The sequence below is a fragment of the Barbus barbus genome, assembly GCF_936440315.1.
Source record: "Barbus barbus genome assembly, chromosome: 9".
In the NCBI taxonomy this organism is placed as follows: Eukaryota; Metazoa; Chordata; class Actinopteri; order Cypriniformes; family Cyprinidae; genus Barbus; species Barbus barbus.
Genome location: NC_136737.1, coordinates 22794377 through 22808402, shown reverse-complemented (window position 1 = coordinate 22808402; position 14026 = coordinate 22794377). Strand labels below are relative to the sequence as shown.

The 14026-nt window shown below is 37.3% G+C and overlaps 1 protein-coding gene across 2 annotated transcripts; it reads left to right on the top strand.

Annotated features, from left to right (window-relative positions):
• Positions 1–1281: 1281 nt before the first annotated feature.
• Positions 1282–13948, top strand: LOC306874768 (uncharacterized protein; the record flags this gene model as incomplete). Of its 2 annotated transcripts, XM_079425008.1 has the most annotated exons (7): positions 1282–1735; positions 6713–6809; positions 8472–8543; positions 9124–9317; positions 9887–10763; positions 11020–11143; positions 12155–13948. In XM_079425008.1, the coding sequence occupies exons 1-7, from the start codon at positions 1664–1666 to the stop codon at positions 12165–12167; spliced, it is 1449 nt and encodes a 482-aa protein (XP_079281134.1). In that variant the 5' UTR covers positions 1282–1663. The 2 variants fall into 2 exon arrangements, with proteins under 2 accessions (XP_079281134.1, XP_079281135.1); XM_079425009.1 differs by lacking the exon at positions 12155–13948 and having other exon boundaries at positions 11020–11147.
• Between the last annotated feature and the right edge of the window lie 78 nt (positions 13949–14026).

The window sequence follows — 14026 nt, the reverse complement described above, 5'->3', positions numbered from 1 at the left end:
TACTAGGCAATAAATCAATATTCCCACGGCAAATAATACCATAAAAATATATTGAACTACTTATTATTTTATTATACTTTTTGTATTATAAAAGTTTAGTTAAAATATTTTTAATAATAATAATAATATGATTAATAATATAATAGAATTTTATTTTTAAAAATAAGTTTTGTTATTGATATTAAATGTATTTATTTATAATGACTGTTGTTTTTGTTGTTTTTAATGTTATTAATATTGTATTTTTATTTCATAATTATTTTATTACTGTTGTTGTTGAAAAATATTATTATTATTATTACTATTATTATTTAATAACAGCGATTACAGTCAGTTATTACACATCTCTTCCGTCTCTCTCTAGTCTCAGTCATGCTGCAGTGTTGTATCTGTTCATGATTTTTTTGTGCCAAGTGCGCTGTGATCTGAAGCGCAGGTGATCAGTAGCTCCTGTGGCTCACAATAACGTGTGTCATGTCAGTCACTCTCTGCAAGCAGATAGAAAAGGTTAGCAGGTTTAAAAATAGCCCCCCAGAGAAGCCCAAACGCCCGTGTCACTTCCTGCTGCTGAAGCAGAGGGGGCCACTGTGCCCCGTGACCTCTGACCTCCCACGGTTTGTGATATGTAAAGTTCCCTGAAAGCAGGAGAGCTGGAAAACACCGGACATGCAGTGAGGATTTCACATCTCACTTAAACTTCCACTCTCCAAACGTCAGCTCAGACCTTCACAAATACACTCAGGTTCTCTGGAGATGACCTCAGCTTCATTATGTCATCGCTCGACTGGAAACCCCAAAACCTTGTGAAATCAGACGCTGATTTGCTGATGTGTTTCAAAAAAGATATATGTAATATCAATATAAAATAAATATAAATACAGAATGAAATGTAATTTTTGAGAATCAATCTCAAAAATAATATTTTATAACAATAAATAATGATAATATATATATAGAGAGAGAAAATAATGTCACAATTGCTGCTAATTGATCATTTTATTTAAATCATTATCAAATGCATGATGGTCCAGTGCAGTGTGTGGCTTCACAGTTCAACAAGCACTTGCTATAACCTCCAGTGAACAAGACACATAATAAATAAAAGTCACACTTTGAGAATGTCAGGTCATGTATGAAGAACCCCCACCCCCTCATCCGTGCAGAATCACTAATCATTTGCCTTATATGGAAACATAGTCCAGCCTCGAAGGCGCAGCGAGCCAATCAGAACTCAGGGGGCGGGGTTTCTTTTTTAAAGCTGAAGCCAGTGCGAAGTGCAGCAGCGCGCGACATTAAAGCACCTGAGAAACACGCTGCTGCGAAGAGAGCCAGGGAAAGTTGCATTGCAGCGCTGGAATGAAAATGCACGGGCTATTTTTGAAAATCAACACACTGGACTTATTTTTCTTGGATATTTAAAGCTGATATTTTAATCCGAAGACTGGAGTTTTGGTTTCCTTCCTTTCAAGTGTATCATTAACATGCGATTTTTAACGGACACTTCATTTCCACACTGGAGATCTGGGATACGCCGTTAAATGTCAAACAGGACCAGCTGGCACGGTGTTCAAAGTGACTCAGCCCCACTGGAATAAACTTTCCTGCAGTGTGTGTGTGTGTGAGAGAGCGTTTGACAGCGAGAGAGACAGTTGGATGTGCGCGCATGATGAGCTCGCGGCTGCTGCTGCTGGTGCTCGCGGCGCTCGCGGCGTGCCTGCGGTCCGGTCGCGCGCAGGTAAGCCTCACCTGACTGACGTCACGCTCGGTTTGAGTTGAATTCATTTGTCTCATTTGACAATAGCTGCATTCACGGCGCACTTTTAACTGTCTTGATTTCGAGGATGAAATTCGAGCAAACTGTAACAAATTCCCTCATAAGCATGCCTGACTGCGCGTTGGCCCCAGAGTGGAGGAGAAAAGAGAAACCATACTTGATTTGATGCTTAATCTAGCTGTATTTGTTTATATCTGCAATTCTAAACTCAAACAAAGACACTGTTAGGGTTGCCAGCATTAATGTGCATTGGATGGCTTCCCAGTTGCACCACTGCCAAAAACACATCCCTCAGTCCAAGAGCATCACTGTCACTGCTTAAACCCCAATTATGTTGTGCATTTAACACTACAGTACGTCTTTAGCCGTATTAAAATAGTGCTGCGAGTTGCTATAGAGGAAGGTCCTCTGGAGGGTTCCCACGGTCATAGAAACTTGAAATTGTGTTTTCCAGGCTAGGAAGAATGAGGTGAATTAATCCAGTTTGAAAACGAATGCGCACATGTGCACACACACAGACAAAATGTATTTGTATTTTAAATAATTTTAATATTTTTTAACTACATTCCAAACTGTAAATATAAAAAAAAAAAAAAATTTGAAGTACATTTTCTAAAACTTGGTTAAAATATCATATTTATATGTTTTCAAATATTTTTGAATGTGCATTTTTCTGTCATGGACATAACATTTAAAATATTTGTATTATGTGAAAAATACATTTGAGTGCACTTTTTTTTCAATAACTTGATCAAAAATCATAGTGGTGGATGATTCAGGTCTTTTCAACGAATCAGTGTGTGCACAAAAAAAGTTCATGTAATTAAAATCTAATCGAAAAAAGTCATGGGCATGTAAAATATTACATAAAAATACATTTGAATGTACATTTTTCAACTAGATCAAAAAACATAGCCTTTGATGATTCATGCCTCTGATTCAAACTGATTCATGTGTGTGTATGCGTAAAAATATATATATTTATATGTATTAAAAGATATTTGAAAGTAGGTTTTTCTAAAATTTGATGGAAAAATTATAGTTGTGCCTAATTCAGGGCTTTTCAACGAATTAAACAGATTCACAAATCGATTCATGAGTGAATCAGCCTGCATTTAATATTTAAATGCTTATTTAGTCCAAAAGTCATTAGAAATCAACTGCTGTGGGAATCTTGGTGATAATAAAATTGTATTCGATATGTTGGTCGATATTTGGCCATTCTGAGATTATTGGCATCGATTTGCAGTATAACTGTATCAACTGCCTCATCAGTGGATAGTGTGCATTTTTAATATATTATTTAGTGATTTTTCTTAGTTACTTTGGTAATGCAAATCTTATTTGCAACAATATGATACTGTCAGCCATCCTGCTCTCTAAATATATCAGTATCTGCCAAAACAATCCGTCCTACAGTAATAGAACGGATTCAGCAGAATTATTCATGCATCTTGATTTGGGTTGCAGATATTCTCACTTATGCGTCTGACCTTTATGGAAAGGTCTTTATGACATGCGCATCAATTACCTTCCTATTACACCTAAATCCCCTTGTGATGTTTCTGTAATCTGTCTCTTGGATATCACCACCAAACCTACAAAAAATGTTATGTCAGGTCTACCCTTTAAAACCCAGTGCTCTGATTCGGACCGTTTGAGGGAGTTTAAAAGGTCACAGCTGATGGGATTTTAGTCCTCCAGCTGATGCATCATAAATCTTGTGTTTAAGTTATATAAGAGAGAGGAATAATCTAGGCGGCACGTTAAAGACGTGTGGATGGAATCACATAAGATGATTTGGCTTTGGGTCTCTCGGGGCATTACTTGTGTGTCACGGCCCGAGGGCTTAAAAAAATTTTGAAATTGCTTTTGCAGACATGACTCAGGAATCAAGCGAATGAAAGCTGAGCCGAACAACTGAGAGGAGCCAAACAAATGTGTATCGAATTAATGACTCAGTTTTGGAAAATAGAAAATGGATCGACCTTATTGTGCTTGTGCTTATCCGTTCATATAATATTTAATCTCCCTCTATGTAAGCGTGATTATCAAAGACTTTTTTTTTTTTTAAACAAATCCTTCTTTCAGTGCATCTGTACAAACTGTGTGTTTGTATGTGCAGGTGTGGATACAGTCTGAATTCAGTTATGGCAGACTGCCATGTGGCCGCCCTCTAATGTTTCAAGTGTGTGCGTATGGCAATCCAGGTCCATAATTATACCCCATTCCTCCTCAACTTTTCCCCTGGATGAACTATTGGCATTCCTGTGTCCCATGATTCAGTAGGGCATGTGGCAAAAGGGAGTGATGTCATCCTAATAGGATTAGTATACTGTATGTGTGACTGCAGTACACACACACACACATGCACTTGACAGTGGGTATGAAATACTGCTTTAGTGCATGTGTGTTTCACACTGATGTGCAGTTCTTCACACCTGAGGATCTATCATGGATTTTACACATGGTGATGAACGTTGGTCTTTCTCTGTCCAACTGGACGGCATCTTGGCTTTGTGCATCTGGCTCACTTGGTTGACTAGTATTCTGAATTTTTGTAGTATTTTTATTTTGTTTACTCATACCATCATAAAATTTTTCACAACTGTTTTTTTTTACCATCTTTCTGGTTCTTTGAATGAAACGGATTGTTGCTGCTGTACCTTTAAGGCTTCTGTATGCAAATCTTCATGTTATGATTGCGTACTCAGCTATAATCACTTCATTGCATTTCAGAATTCAGCAACGCATGAGTTCGTGTAGCTACAAGCATTCACAATCCAACCGGATTGCATGAGAATTTGCACAGAAATTCATAAATAATTTGCAAGTGTGCAATTTTGTGAAATTTCGTACAAATTCTTACAATGTGATATATATCCCTCACTGGGGCGAGAGCAGATCGGATGAAAATGTACGAATGAGGTTGTACGAATGAATCGTACAAATAAATCAAAATAGTTACGAATTGTTGTGAGACTGTATTGTCACATTCGCATACTTGACGTGGGCGGTTGTATTGTATTCATGGTTGTGACATCATACATAACACTCTCTGAATGAGCTGAGCTTGCTTAGTTTAAAAAAACGTTGCAAGTAGGGGTGTGCGATTTGACCAAAATCATATCACGATATGAGTAATTTTATTTCATGATAATGATTTATTTCACAATATACATCATGATATAGTTATTTTTGCTTTAAATAAGGTCTTTATGATACCAACATTTTTGATAGCATACAAATTTCATAATTCTTGACACCAGTGTCAGTATCACAAAAAACTTAATACTAGCCTAAATTAAATAAATAAATCGAAAACAGTCATTACAAACGTTAATCAAACATACATGTTTCATTAACATGAATGACAAACAGCAGGAATATTAGACTGCTATCACTTCACTTAAGACTGATGTGTCTAAATTGCTGTATTTATCAGGATACTTGCAAAGACGGGCATTTTGACACAAAAAAGTGTGTATTTAACAAAAAATAGCGCGCACATATAACGAAATGAGTTCTCTTTTGCTGCTGATTGTGCTTCAATGGCTTAAAATCACTTGTTATTAAATCACAAAGTTTAAAAATGCTTGTAAACAATATATTTTCATGAACATGCAGCACCGTAACGCCACGTGAGTGTGTAACCACGATAGAGACAATAGTCAGAAATCTGTACCAGTTGACAAATTTCTACTGGTTAATCACGTCTGCCGATATATCGTCCACCCCTAGTTGCAATCTTTGCGAAATGAACATTACAATATCTTCTATTAATAGTCCATCTAATGCTAATATCTAGAGAGCAGTTTGGCTAGTGACTGATTTTATGCTAATACCCAGCTAAGAGGAAACAAACTCAGAATTTTGGCTAATGCTCTGGCAAGATTTTCTCAAAAAATTATGAACCAATTTTTTTTTCTGAACCAATTTTAGTTGGATGTTCAGCTACCTTTTTTAAAAATGTTGATACTTATTAGTTTTGGATGGTTCAGAGAACATTTAAAAGTAATTTTTCCACAATGTTTGCAAAATTATAAAACGGAACGTTCCCTTAATATTTTCTGTAATGTTCACATAACATTTAAAAACCTGGATGTTTTGATTGTTCAGAGAAGCAGAGTTAGCAGCTGGTTATATACATAATACTATTTAATGACAACAAACTAGATGCACTTAAAATTGCTAAAATCACCTGTTTTGCTCGAGATGGGGTACTACCATTACCAGTAACAAATGGTTTATAACATGGTCTACATCGGCCAACTAATCAGGGGTGCGTTTCCCAAAAGGAACTATGGTCGCAAGTTCCGTCATAACCAATAGAGTTCAATGGAACTAACAACCATAGTTAGCAAACGATGCTTTTGGGAAACGCACCCCAGCCTGAACAACATATCTATCACTATACAGTATATCAAACTGATTTAAATGAGATATCATGTTTTCCTGGCACGTTCTTTTTAATGAGTTTATTAATAATTTGTGGCATGCATGTCTAGATAATAACAGCACAACTGTTGTTTTTGAAAATCTCCTGACTGCAGTATATCGTAGGGCATTATACCACATTCATGAAGAACACTGTGTGGGGATGTGATTTTTGATTGGTTTATTGCTTACGGCAATATGTTTTATTTATATATTTATTTTCCCACTGTGTGCCTGCCACATGACACTGACCACATCTCACACACACACACACAGAGTAACCTGATTATGAGTAATGCAGCTTAATAAAGGACAGAGATAAAAAATAAACGCAAATGGGGCTCTCCACACATGCTCTCTGTAACTCTGCAACACGTGTCGCATGTATGCTGGTTAGACATGCATTTTATTGAAATTACAGGAACCGGTTTTTCACCCAGACAGGTGTGTGTTTGTTCAAGACATGTTTGACCACCTCTTTCTCTCTCTTTTTTTCATCAGGGGGACCCTTTCCCTCCATCTCTGGTGGATTTAGTGATGAACAGTCCAATCTCATCCGTAGATGATCTGAAGAGACTTCTGGACGTAGAATCCGTAGGTAAAGCTGATCCCATACTTGAAATACGCTAAATACAAAATAGAGCATACAAAATATTTCTATTTATTTATTCATTACAAATTTAAATGCACATATGAATAAATTATATATATATATATAATGTTTTTTCCAAATATTTGTTTTTAATATAAAATATATTTTGCTATCTCTTGCGCTCTACATATCGTCATCAGCCATTATAAAACCTATATCAGCATGTCTCGTCATTTGTGGAATGTGTCTGTTTTCTGGGGTGTGTTGAGTGGGAAGGTGAGGCAGGAAAGAGTGAGGGGTCTGGAATGCAGTGTGTGTGCATGCATGTGGATAATGGTAATATTTACATGAATGGGCCGTGTATAGCTCTTCACCGGCACAATAGCAGTGACCTTGAGCCCAGTCCAGCTCAAAGTTTACAGAGGGGACACAAACACAAGGCTACGCTATTGTTCCCTGTATGTGTGTGCATTTTAGCTAGATTTAACAATGTTATGACCCTTACTACAAGAGCTATTATACCAGACGAACGTCACTTATGGATATACAGTAGATTGACAGGGCTTGATCAGATTTACGGCAAGGTGTCGGGACAGTGGAATCAAGAGGATTCATGGCAATCCCAGACGCAGCAGGTCTTTAGGATGAGACACACAGAGACACATACAAATGCACAGACAAAGCAGAGGTGGATTCTGATTGGTTGTCAATATTTTAGTCATTCATCTGCTGGGGAAATTATTCTGAAAGTGATTCCAACAAAATCGTTCCTCTGTGTCATCATAGTTGGGGTATGAGCTTCCCTTTAAGGCCCATTCACACCAAAAATTATAAGCATAACGATAACTACATTATCGTCCGCACTAATGGACAATAACACTCTGTTTATTGTAAGCGCACTGTTGTTTTGTCGTATGCCACGTTACATCCTCAGGCTTGTTAAAGTCAGGTGGATTCTGATTGGCTGTGAGTTTTTTATCATTCTGAAAGTGATTAGAGTGAAATAGTTTTTCTGTGATGTTATCGTTATAGTTGTGGTATGGTTTTCCCTTTGTAGCCATTCACACACAAAATATAAGTATATGCTGTCGTTTTGTTATCTGCTGCTTTAAATTGAGCACTTTGTCGGATGGATTCTGATTGGTTGTCAATATTTGTATCATTCATCAGATGCAACCAGTTGTTCTGAAAGTTATTCCAATTATATCATTACAGCTTTGCTGTGGACTTTTGTATTCTCATATAATTAAGATTCGTTTAGACGTTTTCTTTTTGCGTTTTTTTTGGGTACAGATGACAATGTTGTCTAAACGATTCCCTGTTCACACAGACCCGTGAAAACGACTAAAAACATCACTTAATAAAGAAACACAACACAGATACGCAAAAGTAACGTAACACATTGCTTTACAGAAAAAGTAACTATTGTAAGTAATGCAATTAGTTACTTTTTTATACAATATTGTAATGCATTACTTTTTAAAAGTAACTTTCCCCAAAACATTATAATTATCGTACTTGGTGTGAACAGGCCTTGCACAAAAATGAAATTACACTTAACTGGTGAATTTCAGGTCAAAGAGTCAGCTTCATGATCTCTAACTAATCAAATTGGTGAACAATGTTCCATATCTTTAATTCCTCCTTCACTTTGTCTTTCATTTTCAGAGGAAGATGATGAGAAGCCCGAGAATGAGATGCACTCTAACGGAACACACAGACGTCTTCCCAGAAGCCTTAGTAAGTCTGCTAGCATTCCCTCCCTTCCTCTCTTTGTCTCGCTGTCTCTTTTCCACACTCCCATCTCTTCATCTTATTTGTCCTCCAGCAGAATTTCAATGTATTTCCAGTCTGTGGCGATTATTTTGAGACACTGTGGCATCTCCGTTCCACAATGGTGTTGTGGCTTTGTTGTGTGTTTGTGCGAGTGTGTGAGATGTGCTTATATGGGCCTGGAGTCTGCTGTTGCTTCTCTGTGATTGATTCTGTCTCGCCACATGTCCTTAGGTCACCCTCAAACACACACACACACACACAAGTTTCAAAGCTCAATTTTACCACCCACGCTTCTTTCGCACATGTACTCAAACTCTTATGTTTTTTTCTGTCTTTCTCTGAGTGCTCACTTTCAGTCAAGTGCACCTCAGATCTGTGAACTGTACAACAAACACACTGACAGCACTGAGAGGGTGAATTATAGAGTGTGTCTGTAGTCTTGTTAGTCTGGTTGGTCTAACTTCCATCCAGTTTGGCTGCTGCTGTGTGGGAGTATGATAAATAAATGTTAAATCAAATGTTGTTATTTCTGACTCTCTCACAGATATTCAGGTGGCCCAGCAGGCGATGTGTAAGGTGAGAACAGAAGTTATGGAAGTGACTCGTTCGATGTTGGACAGACGGAACGCCAACTTCTTGTTATGGCCTCCGTGTGTGGAAGTACAGCGCTGTTCGGGCTGCTGCAACACACGTGTTTTACAATGTGTGCCAGTCACCACAGAAACACGACATTTACAGGTATTTATGCGCAAAATTGCAATGACTTTGTAGCTGTTTTTAGACAACAAGTTTTCTAAAAGATGGGCAATAAAATAATGCCTTAAAAGATTTCTTCAAACTCTCAAGTTTGAGGCACCATTACATGAATCATTCACTAACAAATCCTTCCCAGAATGCATATCTTAAAATATCAATAATAAAGTTAAAACAAGTGAAGTAGTTTACCAATATTTGTATGTACTACATTTGTATACGTATTTGTGTCAAATTGTTAGCTTAAACATGCTGACATAAAATAGTCAAATCTAGTTACAACTGGACTATTTTACACAAAATATATGCTAATTAGTTAGGCTAATTAGTTTGAGTTTTGGGAAGTTTCTAGAAATTTACCAGACATTTTCCACCCCTTTGCAACCCTAATTACAAATGGACTATTTCACCCAATATTTACTTGTACTGTGTATTTTGTTGCTAATAAGTATGTCACATTTTTAGCTTAGTACAATGATGGGATTTGTTAACAAATTAAGTGGTGTTTATCATTGTAAATATAATTATTTTAATATCTCTTTTTTTTTGTCTAGATGACAAAAATCCAGTTCATCAACCGACAACCAGTCTATGAGAAGGTTGTCATACCCGTGGAGGACCATGTGACTTGTAGCTGTCAATCACGTGTTTCTGCACAACCCCCACGGCCCCAGACCACACCCCTTCCTCCGCCCAGACCCCACCCTAAAGTAACATTACCAAAGACGCAATCAAAAGAGGAGCTACACCGCAATGATGAACTTAAACATAATCAAAGGCTCCATTTGGAGGATAGAGAGAGTCAGGAACTACAATGGCAGTCGAAATACACAGTCGCTCACACACAAGGGTATGGACAAAGCCCATACCAACATACGCTCACACACACACCAGTTTATACAAGCAGAGGAGATGTTCCCACCAGACAAACCACATTAGGAGATCCACACATGATGAGTGACACAACACAAACAGAGGAGGTCGAGCCCATGAAAATCGAACACAGTGGCGACGGCATGGCGAAAAAGCCGCAACAGCATTACGACAAACATCCACAAGAAGATCAACAGACAAAACCATATCAAACAACGCCACAGCAAACAAAAAACAATCCTGTCCAATCAGAGCACAGCGTGCCGCACAGCAGTCAATTAGACAGTCTTAGTCGCACGTACAGCCACGTTGAGGTCATTGGCCAATCCAGTGGCTTATCAGAAGTACTAAATCATCACTCTGACCAATCAGACGTTAGAAAACAACATCATCACCATCACCACCAATCAGAAGCAAGTAACCAATATAAGCAGGAAAAGGAACAGCAGCAAGAGGAAACACAGCATTATCTTCGTCACCAACACCACCGACACCATCAGCTTCACCAACATACAACGCAAGCAGTTAGCCAACAACACACCAGCACACAAAGTACAGGTCAGTGTATAGAATGTCTATTGAGTGAGTCATTGTTTGTGTGTGTGTGTGTGTGTGTACACATTGTATTGTAATTAGTAGCTTATGCTTCCTGTTATTCTTTCCATTTCTTTAACGTCAGAGGTAGCTTATAAAGTCAAGGGTCAGCAAATCATGTAACGCTAATATTGTGATGGCTGCCTTGAGATTAATTCTTTCAGCGATCATCCAACCGTCCTTCTAACCACAGTCTTCTGTTTTCTTCATTATCCTATAGTGAAAAAAGCCCCTCCTACCACTCCCTCAGCCCCACAGACTGCATCACCTCTTCAGTCCCCGCGGAAGCGCCGACGGAAACACCGGAGGAGGATGAGCAAGGCCTCCATGAGAGCAATGATAATGTAATTTTATTATTGTAGTGTGACAATCAAAAGTGTATGGCTCAATGGTATGACAAAAATACACAAAACCCTCCATGACAAATAACTAATTGAAATAATATAATAAATAATAATATATAATAAAAATTATTTTCCCTCAACAAATAATTAATAATAAGAAAATTTTAAAGTGATAGTTCACCCAAAATAAAAATTTAAATAATTTATTCAACCTTAAGTTGTTCTAAACCTGTATCAAGTTCTTTCAGCTGTGGAACACAAAAGAAAATATTTAGAAAAATGTTGGTAACCAAACGGTTGACGGTAGCCATTGTCTTCCATATTATGGAAAGAAATATTATAGAAGCCAATGGCTACAGTCAACTGTTTGGTTAGCAGCACCAAAACAGGAAATGACATAGGGTTGTAAAATGTCAAGTGGCATGTTTCACCAAAAGCATAATGCTATTTACCTCGAATCCTTGAAATTTGTTAACTTGAAAAATATATTTAAATAAAATGAAAATAATGATTAGATAAGATGTGTATATATAAAAATTTAGGGGAATATACAATTTTTCCTTTACGCCACATGACACTTTTAAAGTCATTAATTTTAAATTTGTCTTAAGTTATATAAAGGTTTTTCAAAATGATATGAAACCAACAAGAATGCAAAGAGTACCTTGTGAACGCTCTTACATGTCATTGACCCATACACTATTAAACATAGAATACAACAAAACTGAGCCATTTCTGTGTAATTAGTGGCATCAAACAGAACTGCAGAAATACTTTCCAACACCCCATTTACCATTGTTGGGTTAACAATGCTAGCAAATGCTAAGGTTAACAGCATCTTCCATATACAGTACAGACATCACTGGTTGAGCCCATTTAAACAGACTGCAGTTAAGTCTGATACCGTTAGCGGCACGGAAATGATACAATGCGGCTTTAATAAAGCAATTCAATTTTCAAGTGAAATCTAATCAAAAATCTAACCAGATTTGGACCTCCATCTTCTAACAGGGTAATGTCCTGAAGAAGACCAAGACTCTGAACTGCTGCCAAAGTCTCAGGAGCAACCACAAAGCTGGAAGTCAGGGTGGAGACACACACACAGGATATAGCAGAGACACACTGGAAATTGTTTTATAATAACTGGAAATGTCTTTGATCTTTGCCAAATAAGCTCCCATGAACTACATTTCCCATCAGACACTGCAGTCGTAGGAGGCCACCAGTTCTGTGGTCTCTGCACTACGGGAGCTGGTCGTACTCAGGATATCCTGTAAGAAAGGACTTAAAAGGGATTCCATACGGACGCAAACACAGCCTGCCAAATAGTGAGACTGTATTTAAAACAACACAATTGTGGTCTGCCAAATACACTTCACACTTCGGTCAGCACAACAACTGCCAAATGTGGTGCAATATTGACTTGAACTACTGGTTGGCCAAGAATCAGGCTCAAATCAGTGATTAGTTGCTTGGGGAAAGTCAAAGTAGCCTTTAAATGCCAATGAATGATGTAGACCCACTGCAGGTCGGGTTGGAAAACAACTGTGGACTATTTATCCACTGAAGGAACTACTGGAATAGCAACTGGAAGAATTTAAACTGGAATATGTAACTGGAAAGTTGTGAGGACTTGTGAATCCGGACTCTCAAAGAGCAAAACAACTGGAGATATGAAGCTCAGCACTTCCAGAAAAGTATAAAATACAAATAACTATTACAAATTCATCTCAAAATGTATACTCTGTACATATTCCAAGCTACTTAAACACTCCAAGTTTATTAAATAGCAAAATATCAGCTGGCTAGATATGAAATCGAAGAGTAAAGGCACTTACAAAACAGTCTTTTGGACATTTACCATGGTAATATGATGGTATTCATTGTAGTACTTTGGAGTACCATGTATATACCATGGTATATGAATATGGTTATCCATCTGATACCATGGTACCGCCTCAGTACTTTTTTGTAAGGATCTCTCAGTATCATGTACATTATTTAATTGGTGCAAAAACACTGGAATGACATACACTGGAGATTATCAACTATGAAGTGCTAAAAGCACTTAATGTTCGCATGTTGGTAGATGCACGGTCAAATAGTACCTAATTCAATATTTAAATAAAATAAAGACGATTGTGTTTAGCCGTAATGAGGTTACCATGAAATACTCCCATCCTGTAGGGGACGGTATGGAGTGCTCTGACATTTAATGCCTGCTGTTCCCAAACGTCCGTCTGTGCATTCAGCTGCTTCTGGAATCTTGTAAAGCTATAAAATCACTGTTTGTAAATGATGCATTTCTTTTCTGGCTTTTTACGTAACTTATTTATAAAAGGTAGATGCACTACCCATCTGCTTCCAAGAGTAATTAATTGTTATTTGTTTTGATGGAAAGTATTGTTAATGTAATAATGCTATTTTAATATAAATATAAAAAGTGTTAAATTTATCACTGGTTTAATGTTTTTTTTTCCCCAATCGAATTTTGCAAAAAACATTTTAGATTTTACTAATATGATAACAATTTTACTCACCCTCCCAGCTGGAAGCATATTCATTGAAAGATGACCATGACTATGGTTTCTTAAGTGGCATATGCATAGCATAAATTCTTGTTTTCAAAATCAGTGGGCTGCAGACTGGGGTCCCGAGACGTGTTTTTAAAAGTCAAACCATTTTTAACTACATTCATTGTCCCAAATACAAAGCACAAGACCCTCACAAAACAGCAACATGTAACACCATTATAAAACAAGTCCACTTCCATGTGAATGTAGACAAATAAATATAAAATATTTAGACAGTAATTGTCTTGTTGAAAGAGTATTTTGTAAGATGATTTGTTTTACTTTTGGGTTTTTAGCATGCTAGCAGTTT